This window comes from Alosa sapidissima, chromosome 24 (assembly GCF_018492685.1).
Source record: "Alosa sapidissima isolate fAloSap1 chromosome 24, fAloSap1.pri, whole genome shotgun sequence".
Lineage (NCBI taxonomy): Eukaryota > Metazoa > Chordata > Actinopteri > Clupeiformes > Clupeidae > Alosa > Alosa sapidissima.
Window position 1 is genome coordinate 18,171,243 of NC_055980.1, and position 21,452 is coordinate 18,192,694.

General features: G+C 40.3%; 1 protein-coding gene across 1 annotated transcript; it reads right to left on the reverse strand.

Moving 5' to 3' along the window:
- Positions 1-386: 386 nt before the first annotated feature.
- On the reverse strand, positions 387-8,677 carry LOC121699938 (E3 ubiquitin-protein ligase TRIM47-like). The gene is made up of 6 exons (XM_042082515.1): positions 8,608-8,677; positions 6,176-6,443; positions 6,011-6,050; positions 5,622-5,883; positions 3,256-3,516; positions 387-517 (listed from the first exon to the last, which is right to left on the reverse strand). Exons 1-4 carry the CDS (start codon positions 8,673-8,675, stop codon positions 5,666-5,668), a joined length of 594 nt encoding a protein of 197 aa, XP_041938449.1. The 5' UTR covers positions 8,676-8,677; the 3' UTR covers positions 387-517; positions 3,256-3,516; positions 5,622-5,665.
- Between the last annotated feature and the right edge of the window lie 12,775 nt (positions 8,678-21,452).

A 21,452-nucleotide genomic window follows, 5' to 3' on the forward strand; every position in this document is an offset into this window, starting at 1 on the left:
GTTTTTTTGTCTCAGCGTTGTATGCGAGAGTAATGTATTCGTTGCTATTCTCATCTTTCTTTAGAACGAAAGACTCTCCAGTTAGGTCCCGATCGCCCTCTCTGCCTCGTCTTGCCAGATGTAGCAGTTGTAGGTCTTTCGTCGAGATGGGGGGGTTGATGCTGGCTGACATCTTTGCCCTTTTTCCGTAGATCTTTAACTACAGATTTGAACACATCATTGCTTGATTTGAACGTGGCACAGTTCCTTATATCAAGTTTTGTGAAGTGTTGAGATATCCCTGCCCTAATTGCCATGTAACTCGCAATTGAGTAGGTCTGTCCGTTGGTATTTTGCACCGATGGATAAAAAGAACGTTTCACCACTAACCAGTCTTTGAAAACTGACATGGCCCATGACGGAGTGCTCTAGAATCTTTGATTCTGTCTATGTCTCTGTTGTCCAGATATTTGTAACTGCAGGTCAACTCGCGTAGCTTAGCAACGCAGTATTCTAAAGTGATAAGTGGCTGGACTACCTGCAGAGTAATATGAAAGACGTGAATTAGAAGCACAAAGCCTATTTTCCTTGACAGCGGTCTGTTATCCTTAGCAACGGTCTGTTATCGAGAATTATCAGACCACCGAACATTGGGAAGGCCCATTCAAGTGAATGGAGCATTCTGCAGCATTATAACGAGCCGTGTAATAAGCATAACTAATTTCCACTCATAGCCTAAATAACACGGACATGGAGATCTTCAAGTCCTCGCAGAGAAAATTACTCTACTCTTAAAATGAAAGGCACATAATTAGGACACCACCAATACAATGTAATAATGACCAGTGGCGTATAAATACCATATACTCAGTAGGTCTAGGTCTAGTGAGGGAAAATTAGCTTCATTAGTTATTAGAATATGACTAGTGCAGTGCCCATTCAAACATGCTATTCCTGTAGCCCAATTACATGCCTGCAGGTAGGCCTGCTTTAAAAATAGGATAGGGAAAAACATAATTCCAGGTAGGCCTAAGCATTCAACAATGAATAGGCCTACAGATAATATAACTAGATGTACCGCAGAGCAGTAGGCCTACAAAATATGACCAAGAGAATTCAAGAGAAATTCTTGAATTGTGTGCATGTGTGCGTGTACATGTTTATGTGTGGGTGGGTGTGTGTGTGTGTGTGTGTGTGTGCATGCATGTGCATGTGTGTTTGCCTGTTTATGTGCCTGTGTGTGTGCATGTGCATGCATGCATATATATGTCTACTGTGTGAGTATGTGTCATACGTAGGATTACTGTGAATGTATGTGTGTGCGTGTGTATCTGTTTATGCACATGTGTGCATATGGAATGGGTTTACATGACCCCTGGAGGCAAACATACGCAAAAAATTGGTCATCCTAGGCCCTACGGTTCTCAAGATATTCACAGAAAACTGTGTCTGCCCTAACCTCCTTTCGGGGGGTCCAGTACAGCGGGGGGGCTACAGATCAAAACGAAAAACGATGGTTCCATGCTATCCATGTGGGGTTACATGCCCACCAAGTTTCGTGTACCCCGGTCTTTCAGTGTCCCGGGAATCCTTGTTGGTGTACGGTCACTAAATGTACACATAAATTATTTTATTGTAAGGCCCCCCCATGAACGAAAATTCACAAAACTTGGCATGCATTCGGAGGGTGTCATAATGATCCTACACTTTCAATTTCGTGCAGTTTTGACCATGTCAGCCAGAGATATTGTGATGAAAATACCTAATTTTTTGCTTTTTCATTTTTAACTAGGTGGCGCTATACATGAAATAAGTGGTAATGGGATGGGTTGACATGTCCCCTTAAGACCAACATACAAAAAAAGGTGGACCTCCTAGGCCCTACGGTTCTCGAGATATTCACAGAAAACTGTCTCCGGCCACCTACAGGCCAGTTGGTGTATAGTAACATAAATTAATTTATTGTGTGGCCCCCCATGAACGGAATTCCACGAAACTTGGCGTGCATTCAGAGGGTGTCATAATGATCCTACACTTCCAATTTCGTGCAGTTTTGACTATGTTAGGTCACAGATACCTGTGATTACAACACCTCATTTTTACTTTATGGAATGGGTTGACATGGCCCCTTGAGATCAACATGCAAAAAAAAAAAGGTCCTCCTAAACCTTACGGTTCTCGAGATATTCACAGAAAACTGTGTCTGCCCTACCCTCCTTTCGGGGGGTGCAGTCCAGCGGGGGGGCTACAGATCAAAACGAAAAACGATGGTTCCATGCTATCCATGTGGGGCTACATGCCCACCAAGTTTCGTCTACCCCGGTCTTTCAGTGTCCCGGGAATCCTTGACGGAAATTTCGCTTCGCTGCGCGGTCATAAGTCCCGACAGGGAGAACAGAATGGGTTTGCTTGCGATAAGTTTTAACCAAAGATTCTAGAACAGAGCCTCGGTTACTAGGTAACGATAAACAAACTCAAAGGTCGTAATTCTTGATTTTGCTTACAAACTGACGGTTTTATGTGTTCACTAAACAAAGATTATAGAAATTAAACACCACTTATCCATCAAAAAGCTTGTTGTAAAAGGCATAACTTGTTACATTTAAGAACTAGGTTCGCTAGCGCTGTATGTTATGAGTCCCATAGAACAACACTGCCATCTACTGGATTAGAAAGTCTGTCAGCAGGCGAATTAGCTATTTGTGGATCTCTGGGTGGCTTCTCTGCCGTAAAGATTGTGTCAAAAACATGTGTGCTGATCCACAAATGCGAAAACGAAAACTGCGTGTGCTGGTGATCCACAAATGCAAAATTAGATTTCACAAAGGCAATTTTCAGTTTTACAAATGCCATTTAATTTACAAATACACATCTACAATTGTGAAAACGAAATTACAAGTTACAAATATGATTTTTTCATGTGTGGAATTGTGCGACTTTCATGCGAAGAACGTCTCAAAAACATGTAACTTTGGAAAGTGAAGAATGCGTGTTCTGGTGATCCACAAATGCAGAATTACATTTCACAAATGAAATTTTCGGTTTCACAAATGCCATTTTATTTACAAATGCACATCTATATTTGTAAAAATCAATATACGAGTTACAAATATGATTTTTTTTTATTTGTAGGTATCAAAACAACAAATATTTGTAGATCCCTCTGTGCATATACAAATATTATTGAGACAAATTTAGCTCCATAAATGTTGACATGCTGTCAAAATTGAAGTGCAAATTCATTTGATATATATGTGCGTTTAAAAATATTGTTACCTGTTTTAAAGGTTTTATAGGTTGGTCTGCTTTGGTTGCCACTGTTCAGTACAGTGACTACGCTGATGGTGTAGTCTGCTCCAAGTTGCAGGCCAGTGAAGGTGTACTGGTGGGAGTTTGTCTGAATGGTGTCTATGGGTTCCTGATCTCTGCAGAGTTCCAGTAGGTAAGATACCTGTTCCACTCCAGCTGGTTTAGTCCATGTCAGAAAGGCTGTCATTGAGCTGAGATTCACTTTGATATTCTCTGGTGGAGGAACCTCTGCAGAGGAGTAGAGTGGAGTTAACGTCATTATGTATGTGATCATCAACACATGGCTTTAGGAGATAGGAGTAGGTTGGGATGTAACGATACGCTTACGGCTGAAACGATTACTCGAGTAGCGCAGGGGTGGGGATTATGACACTGTTGCAAATGAGATGATGATTGGCTGGGTGGGCACGCTCTGACTACCACTAAACACAAGACAGCGACAATGACGACAAGCCAGGGAAATTCAAAGATAGCTTCTCGAACTGGAAGTACCGGTGTTCTGTCGAGATGAGCTACCTTGTTGAGATGAGCTACCGTAATGTGAATCAGCATTTTTGATGAATATGGCGCTGTTCTGCAAGCTAAAATATTATGCTTCTACCATCAGTACACTATTAAATGTTTCATAGAACAATTCCAGGTTGTATATGACAGCACTACAGAACACATTTCAAAACGGAGAGGTGAAATAAACAAACCTGAATATGTCCGTTTTTTTTATATATATATTTTTTTCTTATAGCTTAGCTATTTCGATTCACAGACATGAACTATTAAATATTGTACGTTGGGGTAGTAAAAAATTACAGTAAATGCACTTCTAACAGTGGATTGTGAGTTTTCTTTTCCACTGTGCTACTTCTCGCTCATTGAAATTAAAGGCAAGAATGTTTATGTAACATGTACGCTATGCCCAGGAAAAAATACTTTAACCATTCGTATGGCAGGCTGCAATCTACTGAGTTCAAATAAATACCAAATGTTCTAAAATACTGTATATAGTGACTTTTTTCTTCAATCAGTTAATATAAACATCTTTGACGTTAAAGATGTTATAGAATGTAATAGTGTTATAGAACATAAATAACGTCACAGTTACTTTGCTGAGTAAATAATTACTTTTACAATGTGGTAACTGAGTTACTAACTCAATTACTTTTTGGGAGAAGTCATTTGTAACTGACAAATTCCTTTTTTGAAGTAAGATAACCAACACTGTTCAGAATTAAGTTGGTGCGATGGCGGAGAGTCAAAAAACGTCCATAAAAGGCAGAGAATGTCCAGTTTGGGATCATTTCAAACTTAGAAAATAAGACAACAACGTGCTTTGTTGTCTTCTTTTCTAAGTTTGAAATGCAAAACAGGTGTGTGTACCACAACAACATGTCAACGATGATTCAACATCTGAGCCGAAAGCATCCAGTTGTTAACAACTGAGGGGTATTTCACAAAACCTAGATAAGGGATTAAGCTGCGATTTTTTGGTTATCCTGGATGAATTTAGCCTTGACTTGGTTTCACAAAAGAGATGGCACATAAGTTACCATGGGGATTTATTCTCTGCACCTAGCCTGGTCCCGACCAGGCTAACAGCCAAGCTAAGTTAATTCTAATGGTAATTATGTGGTCTTATTGGTTCAGCTAGCTGTCATTCAAATCAGACCTCCATGCTAATTTTTAAGGAGCTTTATTCCATTTATATACTATTTGCTACATGTATTTTCTCTCAAAACAAAATGGATCATTACATACTCAAAAAGGAAGAGAACAAGCATCTGCAGGTGTAGAAATCTACATTAAACAGATATTTACTTTGATGTAAGGGCTAGATTACAGCATGAAACTTGTTGTGCATATGAAAAAATTAATTTGCTTTCCCTCTTCTTCCCCCTCTCAGCACTTCACAACATAGTATGGACAGCTTTGTTCGCCTAGCTCAGTCATGCACAAGAGGCTGCAATTTTACAGAGCATTTTGAACATTATTTAATTGTTGGCACTGGCACTTCTAAACACTAAATGGGTAAATTGCAATAAATGGGCTTAGTTTCGGAGCCAAATGTTGGAGTTAGAATAAATACATCTGTGCCAATTGCTTGATCATTTTACAGCCACGTCATTTTCGTTATGCATTATTTGTTTTGGTTGTTTAAAAATGCAAAAAAAAAAAAATCTGATTAAGCGATTGATAAAGTGCTAGATTAGTCGATTACAAAAAGAATCGATAGGCCTAATACTTGTGATTAATAGCTTATTGTATAGTGATTGGGGACCAAGCAGCGACGCTGCTGATGTGCAGTGGATATTGACTACAAAATGAGGTTTGGGTCTCACCTGTGTGTACAGATCTCTCCACACATGTGCCCTGGTGTCCATCTTTACTGAGGGTGGCCACAGTGAAGTGATGTCTCTCCTGGAATCAGATCTGTTACCTTCAGACTCAAACCTGCCACTGTGATGCTGCGCTGCTCTTGGCCTCGTCTCCTGGTCACTCTGTACCTGTGGGGCCCAGGAGCGCCTTCTGGTGGTGACCAGCTGACAGTCACTGAGTCGGGTTTCACTGAGGTGAACTCGATCTGCCCAGGAGGAGGAGCACCTGGAGACACAGGAGGAAGTGCCACACCACGAGGTTGTGGTTTCAGAGTACACAGAGCACATAAAACAATTCTAATTGATGTTGCAACTGTTCTTAGAGACTCATCAATGTCATATTAAAGACCTACCATGTCCGATTAAAGACTTTGATTGAGTCCCTTGAGGGTTCTGTAAGAATGAGAATGAGCACTGTTACTGTCTTAGAGCACTGTCCACTACCAGGGTGTCCTGTGTCTATGAGAGAGAGATAGATAGATACATTACTGAACAGACTGATATCTGTCTGACTTCACCTGCTCGATGACATCATGTCCTTTATGATTGTGAAGTAAGCAGCGGAAGCAGATAGCTGATTTGTCGGTCCTGCAGTACAACTTGAGCTTCTTGTTATGCTGTTCACAGCGGTCCTGATGCGGAAGATCCTGTAGCTGGTGTCTCTCCAGGTCTGGAGATGTGTAGTGGTCCTTCACATGACTCCCACAGTAGAAGGCCATGCAGGTCAGACAGGTCTTCACAGCTGTGTCAGTGCAAGCATCACACAACACCCATCCAGCTGATACACTGCAAGGAATTACATGTAATTGCTGTGATTATATATCTCTTCCACTTTGTTGTCACTTATGGTTGTCTCGTCCTAACATGTTTGTGTTATTGTATTTTATGTATTTTAATCGCTGTATGTCATGCACCTTGAGACCAAAGCAAATTCGTTGGCAATAAACCTGATTAAAGGGGTCATAGAACACAAAACCGAGTTTACCTTGGCATAGTTGAATAACAACACCTTGGCTCTGGTCTGTACCTTTTTGTAATGCAAGTTAGCAAGCCAGCAAGCTGACTACACTCCACTCTTTTGAATGGACATGTCTTGTGAATCCAAACATCTATATGACGAGACTAGCAGGACATTCCAAATAAAACTCTTTTAGCAATCGAGTTCCCTGTGAATTTGACACCCTGTGCAGTGGGGACCCTGTGCAGTGATCCTTAGCTAACATGCTAGTGGATCACCTATTGGTACTGCATTGTAAAGGCTCGCAATAGCTTGCAAAGCTAAGTGCTGTTTCCAGACAGTTGGCAGATATCGGAAAAGTAACAAATGTGATGGTTACTCCCTCTACTGTGCCCATACTTGTTGACTAGGTTGTTTTTCATGTTTTTCAAGAATCAGAATTATGAGTTTTAATGCTTACTACATCTACAGTCAATCCTAGCAAGTAGCAACAGTTATGAAGACGGATCATGTTAGCTGTACTATATGGAAGCCCATTTCCGCCAACTAGGGCTTAAAAAAGGCTGGCAAACTATTTCATAATTATAAGATCTGAAGTCATAATAATGCTATTTTAAGTCATAATTATGAGATTATGTCATAATTATGAGATACATCATAATTATGAGATGTCATAATTTTGAGATTATAAGTCATAACTAGAATGCATTTCCGAGGAACTGCAAAGTGTGCTTGCTCAGGTGCAGTTCAACAACGGGAGCAGACAGTGAAATATGTTGCATTGAACTCGACTTGATCCAAGGATTCCACCTCATTTTTCAACATCAGGCATACTGGTCAAAAAAGTTACGTGCATTAATGCATGCACGTCCAAAATGGCAAAAAGCATTTTTGCTAGTTGCAGCGCCCCCTAGAGGTCAAAGGGCACCAAATTGTATGAGTGTCCTCAAAATGAAGTCCCGAGTCCATGTACCAAGTTTTGTTTTGATAAATGAAAGTGTTGCTGAGATATGATATCACTTCCTGTTTGGCGGCTTCGCAGCTGATTTCGATTGGCTGTGACGGGTGAACGCTTTTAAAAATCAAAAATCCTTTCTGTAACTTTTGTGACGCATGGTCTGAAGATTATTTATGTCAAGTTTCATGAAGATCGGACACAATTTGCAACCTGTGAAAGTTTAGTTTTGCTTTCAATAAAATCCAATATGGCGGAATTTCATTCCATCTTGTGGAATTTTACCAATAAATTGGTCATTATGTCTTTCTGGATTTGTTGAGGGGTGAGAAGTTGAGAAGTGTTTATGATCATTTCAAGCCTATAGTGTAATTTTTTAGGGTTCGGATTTGTAAAAAAAAAAAACTTGATCAGACCATGCTGCTGCCAATTACTGCCCAGTTGCTATCAAGCTAGCTAGCCCCCTAGGGGGTCATCCCTATGTTCCCCGGGTCCTATGTTCCCCGCTCGGGGTTAGGGTTATGGTTTTAAAAAAGGGTCCTATGTTCCCCGGTCCCATGCAAAGCGGGGAACATAGGTACGCTCCCGCTGAATTGCTGTTAGAATCAATGTTATCACTCGATAAGTGGATGATTTGACCTGTTTTTCGGTGTAGCCTCCTGACATTCGGCATAAACCCTATTGGCTAATTCTAGCTGGTGCCAAAAATGAGCACCCATATAACACCATTTTCAAGATGGCTGCGGTCAATTTCAAACTTTTTTGGCTGAAGTAGCAAGCCTAGTATGGGCCATTGAAATGGATGGGGGTCGCTCTCTCCAGTTATATATAATAGTTCCATGGTTTTGACAGATTTAACACCCTCTCGTGGATTTTGTGCTTGTACATTGTAAATTTGCACCCGCAAACGTAAATTTAATTTGCACTTTGTAAATTTGCACCCGCAAATGTAATTACAATTACAAAATAGCAAAAAAACCACTTGATTGTATTTTGACAACCACTACATCATTCTTAAACTATATGTCTAAACTCACTCTAGTTCTGATGGGACCAGTCCACTGCTGAAGTGAAGAGGTTCAGGAAGGGACTGATCACTCATCATGGACACAATGCTGGGCACTGGAGATGGAGGTCTGTCCATCAGTGTTCTGCAAAAAAAGAGACACAAGAAACCAAATTACCATAAATGTAGTATTCACTGTTTTATGTCTTCCTGCCGATCTTCTCCGACTGCTGGTATGTAATGTGTGTGTCTGTGTGTGTGTTTCTGTCCGTGTGACGGAGAGAGAGAAAACTGACATGAAGCTATGATTTCTTTTGGGTTGCAGAGAGATGACTTTGATAAACAGTTTCCATATAATTTGTGTGTGTGTGTATCTGTGTGTGATAGAGAGAGAAAACTGACATGAAGCTATGATTTCTTTTGGGTTGCAGAGAGATGACTTTGATAAACAGTTTCCATATAATTTGTGTGTGTGTGACGGAGAGAGAGAAAACTGACATGAAGCTATACCTTTTGTTTTGTTCTAGCGTACCATTGACGTATGGCTTTAAACAGCTGGAATGCTAGCCTAAAGTTTTGACAAGCACACCTACGGGTCAAAAGTTATATGCATTAACGCAACATCCAAAACGCCTTGGCTAATTGCAGCGCTCCCTGGGGGTCAAACAGCACCAGATTTCTTGTGCATCCTCACAGTGGAGTCCGGAGTCTATGTACCAAGTTTGGTTTCAATAGGTGAAAGCGTTCCTTAGATATGACCTACTTCCTGTTTGGCGGCTATGCCACCAATTTTGTTTGGCTGTGACGGGTGAACGCTTTCAAAAATCCAAAATCCTTCATGTAACTTTTGCGAGGCTTGTTCTGAGGATCATATACGTCAAGTTTCATGAAGATCAGATAAAATTTGTGACCTGTGAAAGTTCAGTTTTGCTTTCTAATAAATCCAATATGGCGGAAGAACGACAAGGGTCAGTGACCAATTTTCACAAAACGACGGTTCCGGCCGGATGTTCCAGAGTTGGACCAGTGGCGATATCTCAAAAGGTCTAGGAGCAGGAGCTGGCCAAAAAATGGGCTGAGAGGAATAATAATAACTAGACTGCATTTCCGGAGGAACTGCGAAAGTGTGCTTGCTCTGGTGCAGTCACTAACGTGAGCAGACATTGGAATATGCTACATTGAACCTGGGTTGATCAATAAATTCTAACAGTGCCTCATTTTTCAAAATCGGGCATACATCTGAAATGCCAAATTATATGTGTGCCCTCACAATGGAGTCCCGAGTCCCTGTACCAAGTTTTGTTTTGATCAATGAAAGAGCTTAGATATGAGCTAACTTCCTGTAACTCTAGCGCCCCTAGTGGTCAAAGGTCACCAAATGTATTGTGTGTCCTCAGGATGGGGACCCAAGTCAATATACCCAGTATGGTTTCTATACGTGAAAGCGTTGCTGAGATGTGAGCCTACTTCCTGTGATTATAGTGACTCATAGTGTTCAAAAGACGCCAAATGTATTGTGCGTCCTCAGGATGGGGTCCCGAATCTATGTACCAAGTTTGGTTTCAATATGCGAAAGTGTTCCTGAGATATGACCCTACTTCCTGTTTGGCTATGCCGCCAATTTTGTTTGGTTGTGACGGGCAAACGCTTTCGAAAATCAAAAATCCTTCTGGTAATTTCTGCTATGACAGAAATTGGGTGTGATTTTATTGTACTGTTTTACTGGTTTATTTGACAAATAATCTATATGGACCTGGGGCCGTATTCACGAAGCATTTTATCTTACCGCTAGAAGTACTCCTAAATTCGCAATAAAAGTTTTTAGCTAGGAGCTTCTCTTAAAACCTATTTACAAAGCCGCTCAGACCTACTCTTAGCAAGAAAAAAAATGACAACTCTTAAGATAAGAGCTTCATTGCTATGGGTGACGTCATTACTCATGCACAAGCTTGATAAAAGTGACCACCTTGATTGGCTGATGATTGTAACGCTTGAATGATGAAAAGTTTGCAAAGAGAAGAAACAGTTTAATTTGATTTACAATGAAATGTTACATTTAGTTTACATGTTGACAATGAATGGTTTTGATTGTTGTTGGTGGTGGCGTTATTGCATCACTTAGTAACAATGCACAATTATTCCCTCGTGATTGGAAGCTCTTGTAGCTGCATTCGCATTTCAAAACATCGCAATGTAAAATTTCAAAACATCGCAATGTGCACAAAAGCGGCTTAGGATTTTTTGTGAATAGGTCCTATTGACTTCTTCTAAGCTGTCCAAGACTTAGGTGCTACTTTTAGGGCTAAAATGCTTTGTGAATCACTCTTAGTTAGAAAAAATTAGGAGTCCTAAAGTTACGAGTGACATGCCCATTAGTTTCTCCTAAATTCCTCAGTTAGGAGCTACTTTTAGCCTTAAGATTCTTTGTAAATATGGCCCCTGCAATATAAGCACCTTATGTCTGCTTGGAATTGTTTTGATAGCCTATTGATGCATCGCAGAACAAAGGAATGTCCACAACATCCAGTGTTTTTTTGGGAATATATTTTACTGAAGTCATTAAATGTAGCTGGATACTGATGAACACATCTCTTATTTTGGCTGGCACATGAAGACCCAGTGGTTTCCCTGTCTGGCCCACTTGGCAATGAAGTTGAATAGCCCAACTCTAGGAGCAGGTAATAATTGGAGAGAAATTGTTATAACCTCTAAATTTGAGGTTGCAGTTAACGCTGGTCAGATGCATTTTGTCTACACAAGCTGTCATTTACACAACATATGATGATGTCATCTCCGTGAGCAACTTACACCGATACTGACTGGACGTTTTAAAGTTGGAACGGTGTCCCTGTCTCAAAGGGCCTAGGAGCAGGAGCTGGCCAAAAATTAGGGAGAGAAAACTTAAGAAGAACAATTTTCAGCAAGCACACTAAATAAGAAAACTTAGGAAGGACAATAGTGTGCTGCTTTCAGTAAGCACACTTATAATAACTAGAAATCATTTCCGAGGAACTGCAAAGTGTGCTTGCTCAGGTGCGGTTCACCAACAGGAGCAGACAGTGAAATATAATGTGTTGAACTCAACTTGATTCAAGGATTCCAACGGTATGTCAGCTAACTTCCTGTAACTCTAGCGCCCCCCTAGTGGTTGAAGGTCACCAAATGTATTGTGTATCCTCAGGATGGGGTCCCATGTCAATATGCCCAGATTGGTTTCTATAAGTGAAGGTGTTGCTGAGATATGAGCCTACTTCCTGTGATTACAGCGCCCCCCTAGTGGTCAATAGACACCAAATTTATTGTGCATCCTTGGGATGGTGTCCCGAGTCCATGATTTCGATTGGCTGTGATGGGTAAACGCTTTTGAAAATCAAAAATTCTTCTGTTAACTTTTTTGAGGCATGGTCTGAAGTCTCAAGTTTCGTGAAGATCGGACAAAATTTGTAACCTATGAAAGTTTAGTTTTGCTTTCGCTAAAATCAAAAATATGACTGTGGTTCATTCTGGCAGATATGACTATAACAAATATGACTGAGGTCCATTCTAAAGTCTAGGAACAGGAGCTGACCAAAAAGTGGGCTTACTAAGCAATAATTACAGCTAGCTAATTACAGCGCTCCCTAGGGATCAAGGGCACCACGTTTTTTGTGCATCCTCACATTGGAGTTTCAAGTGCATGTACCAAGTTTGGTCATGATTGATGACCAGCATGGTTATCTCATGCCTTGACTATTGCAACACCCTCCTCGTAGGCCTTCCAGCTTGTGCGGTGAAACCACTACAGCTGATCAAAAATGCTGCAGCCCATCTGGTCTTCAATCAATCGAAAGGACACGTTACCCTGCTGTTCATTGAGCTCCTCCAAGGAATGTCGTTTGGCACTGCCGCCCCCACACCCACGGCAAACCAGACTATATTCATTTTTGTACTAAAGCAGGGATGGTTCAGCAGATTAGAACACAAGACTGGACTAAAGTAGGGAAGGGTTCAACAGAGTTCATCCTTAGCAGATTCTCATGAGCTCATCTTACCTGTCAGCCTTCTCTGGGTCTCCTTCCCACAGCGTGGCGCCCCCTGTATGCTCATCAGGGAAACTCATCTTTAAAGGGGAACTTGGCAACTATTGCAACGTAATAAACCCATTTAGAAATCATTTGGCTGGTTAAATGACCTGTTCCGGTGAAAATGGTGACTTTCACCGCTGCGCCTAGCGGCGGAAAACCAACCTTGCAACATTGAGACTACCGTCCCGGAAAGAGAAGTGAGAAACAATAAACTCGTTTTAAATCGTGTTTCTTACCTTGTAACATCCACATAGTTATACCAAACGTATGCTAGCCGTTCGCTAGCTTGTAAACAAATCCATGTGCTTTATCATTACCTTTTCCCACAGTTTAAAATAGCATAATGCACAATTTCTCCAGCAGAGGGGGAAATCCTGCCAAGTTTCCCTTTAAGGAGCCCTTACTGACCCTCCTGTCCTCCCAGATCACATCAGCTCACAGCACTTTCTGAGATCAGGTGAAACAGTGAAGAAAAGAACATAATTCCATAAAGACAAATGTTCAACAATAATGGCAGAAAGCTGGCTTTACAGTTAGCCATGCTAGGTAGCCAACGCTGATGCTGTGTAGGCCTAAGCATAAGATTTTACTATTATTACATAGGCTATAGACTTACAGACTCTTTGTACACGAACGCTTATTTTTCCTTGCCTTCTTTCTTGGCATAACAAATAAACATTATGACTCATGCACTAGTTTTATTACCTATAAAACATAAAACTAATAGTATACGAATAGTTGCCATTACGGATCAGTCCAGACACCTGGCATTTAAACGTGATTTGGCCTTTCACTTTACATTTATTCATTTAGTTGACACATCCAAAAAAGAGTACAAGCAAGGTACAGTGCAAAGGTGTAATAATAATGTAACAATAAATAGTACCTCGCATAAGATACAAACCAGAGGGTGATCCTTTGTTCAGAGTCAAGATAAGCCAAAAGATTTCATTTTATTTAGTTATTTATTAATAAGAATACACATATTATTCAACATTTCTGTAAATGTGCCAATGTTATCCAGTGGGCTAATATTCGACTGCAGTTCTTTGGCAAGATGGAGAAGGAAATGGTAGTTGCGAATAGCGTCACATTTGGCGACTTCTTGCAACGATGGCAAACTCTGATGTTGTTAAAACATCAGAAAATCTCCCTCCTCGTGCCTGTTTCGTTTGTGAATTGCATTGCGTTCACCCAAAGCATTGCCCAATGATTATAAAAGTAATGACTGGCCTATGTAGTATCAGCCCATGTTATTACACAGAAGTAGATGGGTCTTTTTTCTATGCGTTCACTATTTTTTTTCATCGATGCTTAACAACACACAGTAGGCTGACAACACAGCATACAATAATTTCAACAAATGCACAGCAGCTCAAAGTTACAGCACACAGACATAGATATATAAGACAAATTAAAATGTTAGAATAAAAAATAACTAGAGGAAATTACCAGTGCATGAAAATATAAACATACTGTATATTAACATAAAATGCCAAACAAACTTTTATTTGGAAACAGTTGGCAGGAGTCATAGTTGATAACAACTGACAGTTGAAATGGCTGAACAGTTAAATAGTTGAGTAGTTGAAATAGTTAAATTATTTAATAGTGAATTATTGTAGTGAGGACATTTATTTTGAAACAGTTGTGGGCAGAGGAAATAGTAGTCTTAAGAGAGCCAGATTGTATGCTTAAAGCCTGAGACAGAGTATATAGTTTAAAAGTTGAATGTAGATAATGTAATGGATGTTGATAGACAGAAAGTTGAATGGATGTTGATAGGCAGATTGTTTAATGGATGTTGATGGATAGTTTAATGGGTGGACGAGTGAATGGTTTGAAGAGGATGAATGGATAGAAAGTTGGATGGAATGTGCCTTATATCCTTGTAGAATGGAGAGACACAGAGAGAGTTGGCTTGGTTAAGCAGAAAGCAGTTGATACCGGTGCAATCAGTTTAACTGGCCCTTTGATGGGTCCTAGTTGAGCAGCTGGAAGTTGATACAGGTCCAAATCAAGTTAATTAGTCCATTGTGATGTCAGAGTGCTAATGCAAAGTCTATGGGGAAAAATAAGCTTGTTTTTTGTTAATATCTCAAAAAGTATAAAGTTTACAAAAGTGAAAATTCCTCAAGTGTCCTTTTCAAGACCTACATTACAAAGTTTGAACGAAGTTTCTACGTTAAACGGTTGAAGCTGAATTAGATGCAGAAATTTGGTGGGAAGAATAATAATAAGACTTCAGATAACAGAACAGTGCATTTTCATGCACTGTAATAATAAAACAAACTAACAAAAAAAACAATAAATGTAAATGAAGCATAGTCAGAGGACACGAAAGTATATGTTCTATAGATCTAACAGCTCAGACAACGTCATTGGAAGGCAGCTGCCTGCAGCAACTTCGGGTGAGACGAGACGAGATGACATGATAGGGAAAGTAGCCTAGGCTACAACTTCATTCACAAGCAAAGCAGATAGTTCAAAATCGAGCATACAACTTGTAATGGGAAAAGTGAAAAATTTTCCGTGAAACGACAACAGCAAATCTGAACAAAGAGCCTTTTGAGAAACCTGTTCTGTGTTCAGAAACCTGTTCTGTAGCATGTCAGCCTCAGATCTTCTACTAGATATCACCCTGGGATTTGTGATTATTTAACTACTTACTATAGAGTTCATATAGGTTTTGATGAGATGGGTTGACTACTAAAGGTAGTATTTCACTTTACTTACGTCATATAGACTACAAATACTTGGGTGTTCATATAAAAAATAAACTGGATTGGCGGTACAACACAGGCTTGAAAAAGCTCTTAATTGATGTTGCTTTGCTGCCATCTGTCAAGGCATCATATTTTGGGTAGATTTAATTAGAAATAGTAACCCAATGCTCTGGGTTACAGAATGCTGCAAAAAATCGAGAATTTAACATTCCATAAAATCTCCACATTTTATGTTCCCCATGCGTAGAGTTATGTAGAGTTATGGAGTGTAGAACTTGCACTACATGTTTCCCCACGCTGACGTAGTAGGGGCTGCAGGCAGGAAATCATGGAGAGGGGAAGAACTGTCTTTAATATGTTGGTGAGGGTTCACTCTTTCCAGCTCCTCAGATGGCACCATTTCACTGCTTGCTTACATCAGCTATAAAGTCCGACGTGCAGTGCCATGCTGCCATCTGGTGGCCAAATATTTAATGTATCCCATTATATTTAATTAAAAAAAATGGGCCCTTGAGTCTTGTACTTACTTACCAACTATTCTTCTAATCCATCTGATTGATTGTGTTTTTGTTTTTAAACTTTGTTCCTTTATCATCATCAACCATTGTTTATACAAAGTCAAAAGTCAAACAAAAACCAGGTGCTGGACACAGTGGCGAGACTGGCCAACATACCCGTAGCCCTGCACTCTTATTTTAAATAATTATAATAAATAGTATTAATAAAAAAAAAAAAAAAATAAACCAAACACACACAAAAAACAAATCATGGTATAACAATTCCTTCAGTTCCTCAAGACAATAAATCACACACAAAAAAACAATAAATCATGGTATAACAATTCCTTCAGTTCCTCAAGATTCAGTTCATTAAGTTTTGCGTCGCTGAATGCTACTCAATCCAGTAAAAAAAGCCCACAGGATAAAACAAACTTTGAATGCATCCAGGATTTTAATCGTTTTAAAAGAGGCTAAATCATGCATCACTCCCCTCCTATTTTACAATAGGAGTGGTCCCCCTCTGACAACCACCCCCAATGTGTAGCAGCCATGAACAGATAAACAGTTACTTGAACATTTTTGGGATGTATGTCTTTTCACATGACCTGTATGGTAGCAAGAGGTCAAACTTGGCCTCCATGATGATGTACTAGGTGTACTGAATAATGCAAAATTGTGGTTGTATGGTAGTGCATGATTTTAATGATCCTTGGCCCCCGCCCCCAACTCACCATCACCATAAATATGCCACAGTAATTTTCCCTCTCCTGTGCTGGAAAATCCTGTTTACACACAAGAAGGGAATATCACCTGAACAGACAATTATTGCTGCTGACACGTTATATTCCAACACTTGCAATGATTCATGCTTCTCTGAAACACAAATTAATATTACCTGTAAATCATGGCAAGTAAGTTTGCGCCACAGTCTGTGACTGTTCTGCTGTACAGTCGACAGAAGGCCCCTGTCAACCACTAGCTGCAAAGACCCAGCCATCATGGGTGGGGTTGTACTGTGGGGCAGACTCTAATTGGTCCGTATAAGGCTTTCATTCGGTTCCAGGATTCCCATTGTCAGCCGCAATTTGCATAAAATCACGGCACATGGATGACTCGCATGAAGCGCTGGTCAACAAGCGATTTCACCACATGTATGGGAATCTTGGGTCCACTTGAATCTTTTTCCATTTTTTAAGGCTCTACACAAATAACAGGGTTTATTATATTATGATAGCGTGTTTGTGAGGTTATGATAGTGTGTGTGTATGACCAAGCATGAATTATTTCCTAAGCGGCCCCTCACAGGCGGTTGTTGTTTGCCATGTTGCATGGCCTGGTGACACCTCAAATTAGATGGATTGTGGAATTTTAGCATTCTGCCTGGCCACGCCCCCTGGTTTCACCATGGCTCTCTCTGATAGGGCAGGTTCCTGACGGGGCATGTCTTTACACATGCCTCCCTGTTGAGTGACTTTAAGACCTGCAACATGGAAATAACAGAATAAATGTATACTGTGATTGGAAAGGTGCTTCTTGATGTTGTCAGTACAGGGTAAAAAACATCACTTACAGTAGGACAGTGCCAATGGCCTGTTGTTCACCTGTTGTTTTCCCACCATCCACTTGCACAAAAACAGGGAATAGTGAATTTAACTGTAAGGAAAGAGTTCCTTCTCATTCGCTGACATGCACATGCATTCCATAGACAGGCTATAACTAGTAGGTCTAGTTAAATAAAATTTTTAAAAAGTCATAAAAGAATACAAAATTGAATGAATGGGATCTGTAATATAATCACAAACGCTATTGTTTTCTAAATATATATTTAAGTGTCGAAGCTGCATGTGGTCTGAATTTTTTTGAATTTCCCCTTGGGGATCAATAAAGTATCTATCTATCTATCTATCTCTGGTGTGCTCAAGACAGGTTGCCTGCAGTACCTGTCACGAGGTTATCTGACTAGCAGAGGGCAACAGAGAGCTCCTCTAGGGAGATAAATAGGAAGTAACCCATGCCCATATTTGGACTTTCCTGGTGGATGGAGTCACCTGGAAGACATTACCTGATTGCCTATTGTCATTTGTTCTGATGCGTATCACCTGTGTTAACTTGTTAGCTGTAGTTAGTTGTACTATTTAAAGCCTCTGTTTGTTTTGCCTCTTGCTGAGTCTTGACAGTACAAGCTGTAGTTGTTTCTTTTTTTTTTTTTACACAAGAATCTACAAAAAGTGAAAGCAGCTTTCTAAAGTAATATTAGTTATATATATATATGCTTATTAGTATTCATATTAGTTATATATATATATATATATATATATGCTGTCTCAAATTTAACAATTCCGACACCTCAGAGCTCTCCAGGGTGAAACGAAGCGGTCATATGCTTCATATCAGTAGGGATGGGCAAAGCGAGGCTTTATGAAACACTGAAACGTTCGAAGCAATTGTGCCGAATTGTTCCGAAGCTTTGAAACAATTCCGACACCTCAGAGCTGTTTAGGGTGAAACAAATCTGTCAAATGCTTCGTATTAGAGATGTAGTCTTTAAAGTTCGTAGCTTGCTGTGTTACCTGTGTTCAGTCTTTGTCAAAAGCTAAGCAGCATGCCCTTGGTCAATTACTGGATGGGAGACCACATGAAGTCACAATAAAGGGAGTCTTATTGCTGCCACTATGTGTTCTCTAAATCACTTTCTTCATATAAAAACTCTCAATTTTTGACCATTCTGTGAGTTTAGTTGAAACTGTGTGGTTAATGGTGAAGTAAGAAAACAAACAGATACAATCTGATCAAATCAAATGGGGATCGAACCACATTTGAGCAGCCTGGTCTACCGTGCAAAAAACACCCTCACTAACCACTACACCATCATGGTTATTGCATAAGAGAAAGCTACACTGTTAATTGAACACGCAGGCACGCCTGCCAACACTGGTGAAATGCACCGAAGGTTCACTTAACTTTGGTCACATGACATGGGGATTTTGAACAATGTTTCGAAGCAGTGATCACATGACATGGCTGTTTTGAACCACGTTTCGAAGCAGTGTTTCGAAACACTTGTGCTTCGAAGCCTCGACACTGATTTGAGACGTCGGTTTTGAAAGTCACACCCCTACATATCAGAGTTGTGTAATCTGTTCAAGTCCGTGGCTCACTGTGTTACCAATGTTCAGTCTTAATCAAAAGTTAAGCAGTGATGTCCTTGGTCAGTAAATCAAGCAACAAAAGTAAAGCTTATTGTTGTCGCTAGTGTTCTCACTTTCTTCTCATAAAAACTCTCAATGTTGCAATGTTTTTGCTTTATAACCATTCTGACAGTTTAGTTGAATCTGTGTGGTTAATGATAAAGTAAGAAGCTTAACATTTAAACAGATATTATCTGAAACAATACCTACTTCCATGCTTCCTGCCGACACTAGTGAAATACACCCGTTAAAAGAAATGGACGGATAGATTCCGTTTTCAATGAGAAGGCACCGACACAAACGGTTTTTCAATTGCCCTCCCATCGTACTGTGTAGACTCGAACTTAACTTCGTGACATTAGCCATCCAACTGAATCTCGTCTGATGGATGGTTCACACAGAAATTCTTTTCACACTTTCGCCTTCAAAGTTAAACATGTATTTATTTATTTATTATTATTAACAACAAGTGTAGCCTATATGTTGAAACTACCAATCATTTTCAAACACAGTCAATGGTAGCCTGGCCTTAATTGCCTTCCTACGTACTTCCGCTCGATTTTCATCTCACTCCACGACTCCGTCTGGGATTCCGGCCATTGGCCTCGTTCGCAGCGGTAGATTCGACTCCGCACCAATCAGCAAGCAGGAGGCGGGAGTTGTGAGAGACGACGTCGAGATTCTGCGCTGTGTTTGAATTGTAGTCCTCGAGGAGTTGGCAATGGCATAAGTTAATGAAGCAATTCAGTCCGTGCTGGCTACGCTTCCAAATATACAGGAACTGAACTCCGAACAAAAGGAGTGTTTAACACATTTTATTCGGGAAAAGATGTCGTGGCCCTACTCCCTATGGGATTTGGGAAACGTTTGATTTGTATCGCGCAGTAGCCTCGATATTAAATTACAGCATGTGCGGCAGACCCGTATGATGAATGAAGCGGTGTGTTTTCAATGATGATCACATCTAGCTTTGACAATTGTGATGATATTGTATCGCCGAGGCTATTTGCCCCCGTGTTGGGCTTTCCCCTGTATTCCCTGCGTGTGTGTGTCTCCCTCTCCCTCCTGTGTCATGAAATGTGTCAATGAGTTCTGATGTGTTTTGATTGGGGGAGGTGTCCGGGAGGGAATATTTAGGGGTATAGATAGGTTAGCGATTGCTAAGGGTAGGGAATAGAATAGGGGGTTCTAAGACGTCTAAGTTTAGTCAGAGTAGAAGTGGATTACGTGCGAGTGAGTTGTGTTGCGTTGTTGGCCGATGAGTGTGAATGACGAGTGATTGAGACCGTGATTTATCAGCGATCAGTTTATTGTTTTGTAGTGGACACCTCCTGTTGCCCGTGCACTAGCCTGTACATCTATAGGAAATAAACTACCGGAGTTTTGGAACGATATATCAGCCTCCCCGTCTCCTAACTTCTCATCGGTGTTACAATATGTTATCTTCAACCTTACTGTTGAATAGTTATTTGCTATTCTTCCACTAACTCTTACATTTGTATCGCAAAGCTGGCATGGTCATTTACATCCATCTTGTTCGCTTTGGTGGGGAATGATTGTTGTGGGCAATTTCTGAACGTTGTAGTGTAGCTTACTTCACGATCGAGCTGGCGCATAACATACGTCACGGCCAAACGTTAGCGATTGGGTGAAATCAGATCCAATCGTTTCAAACTTCTACAGAGTCCACGCATCCAGCTTGCAAACGTTCGTCAATAACCGAGATCCCAGACCCTTGTAGAAGCGAAGCATACCAAGGGGATGGCAAATGGCCAGGCTAAGTCAATGGTAAAACAAAAAAAGTTATCTTTTCCTAGATTCACTTAGCTTTGGTCATTACAAGGACATTTTAAACAATGTTTCGAAGCAGTAGTCATATGACATGGCTGTTTTGAATCACGTTTCAAAGCAGTGTTTGAGAACACGTGTGCTTCAAAGCCTTGACACGTTTGAGGTGTCAGTTTCGAGCACCACAGAGCTACCTAGTACGCCTATGAGTTTATCCTATCCTACAGACATCTTTGCACAATTTTTAGGAAAGTCATTATTGTCAGGAATGTTCCGGAGCAAAAACCTAGGGTCTATTTTCAGAAGCTAACAGGATTGAAATGTTAAATGTTGTTTGAGAGTAAAATTATGTTAATTGGTGGAGTTTTGAGCAAGAACGTTGTTTGCATTAACACCAAATTGTGTTATGGTGAAAGCAAACCGGGCATAAACATGTCAAACTATTTTACGCCACTGACTTGACTTTAAACTTTTGACTTGTAAACAATGACTTTTGTATTGTAAACGTTGTAAGTGTTCTGAAAGGTTATAAAAATGTGATTTTAGCCTGCCTTTCCTGTCTTCCTGTCGTGGCCACCTTGAAGGAAGGCTTAAAGGAGAAATCCGGTCG

What these genes read in the sequence shown, in the direction of transcription:
- LOC121699938 (XM_042082515.1), bottom strand. Translation starts at nt 8,675, where the DNA reads ATGATGAGTGATCAGTCCCTTCCTGAACCTCTTCACTTCAGCAGTGGA. An exon ending in CTGGTCCCATCAGAACTAGA is followed by an intron (nt 6,444 to 8,607) that starts GTGAGTTTAGAC and finishes AATTCCTTGCAG; the next exon opens with TGTATCAGCTGGATGGGTGT. An exon ending in GACATGATGTCATCGAGCAG is followed by an intron (nt 6,051 to 6,175) that starts GTGAAGTCAGAC and finishes TCATTCTTACAG; the next exon opens with AACCCTCAAGGGACTCAATC.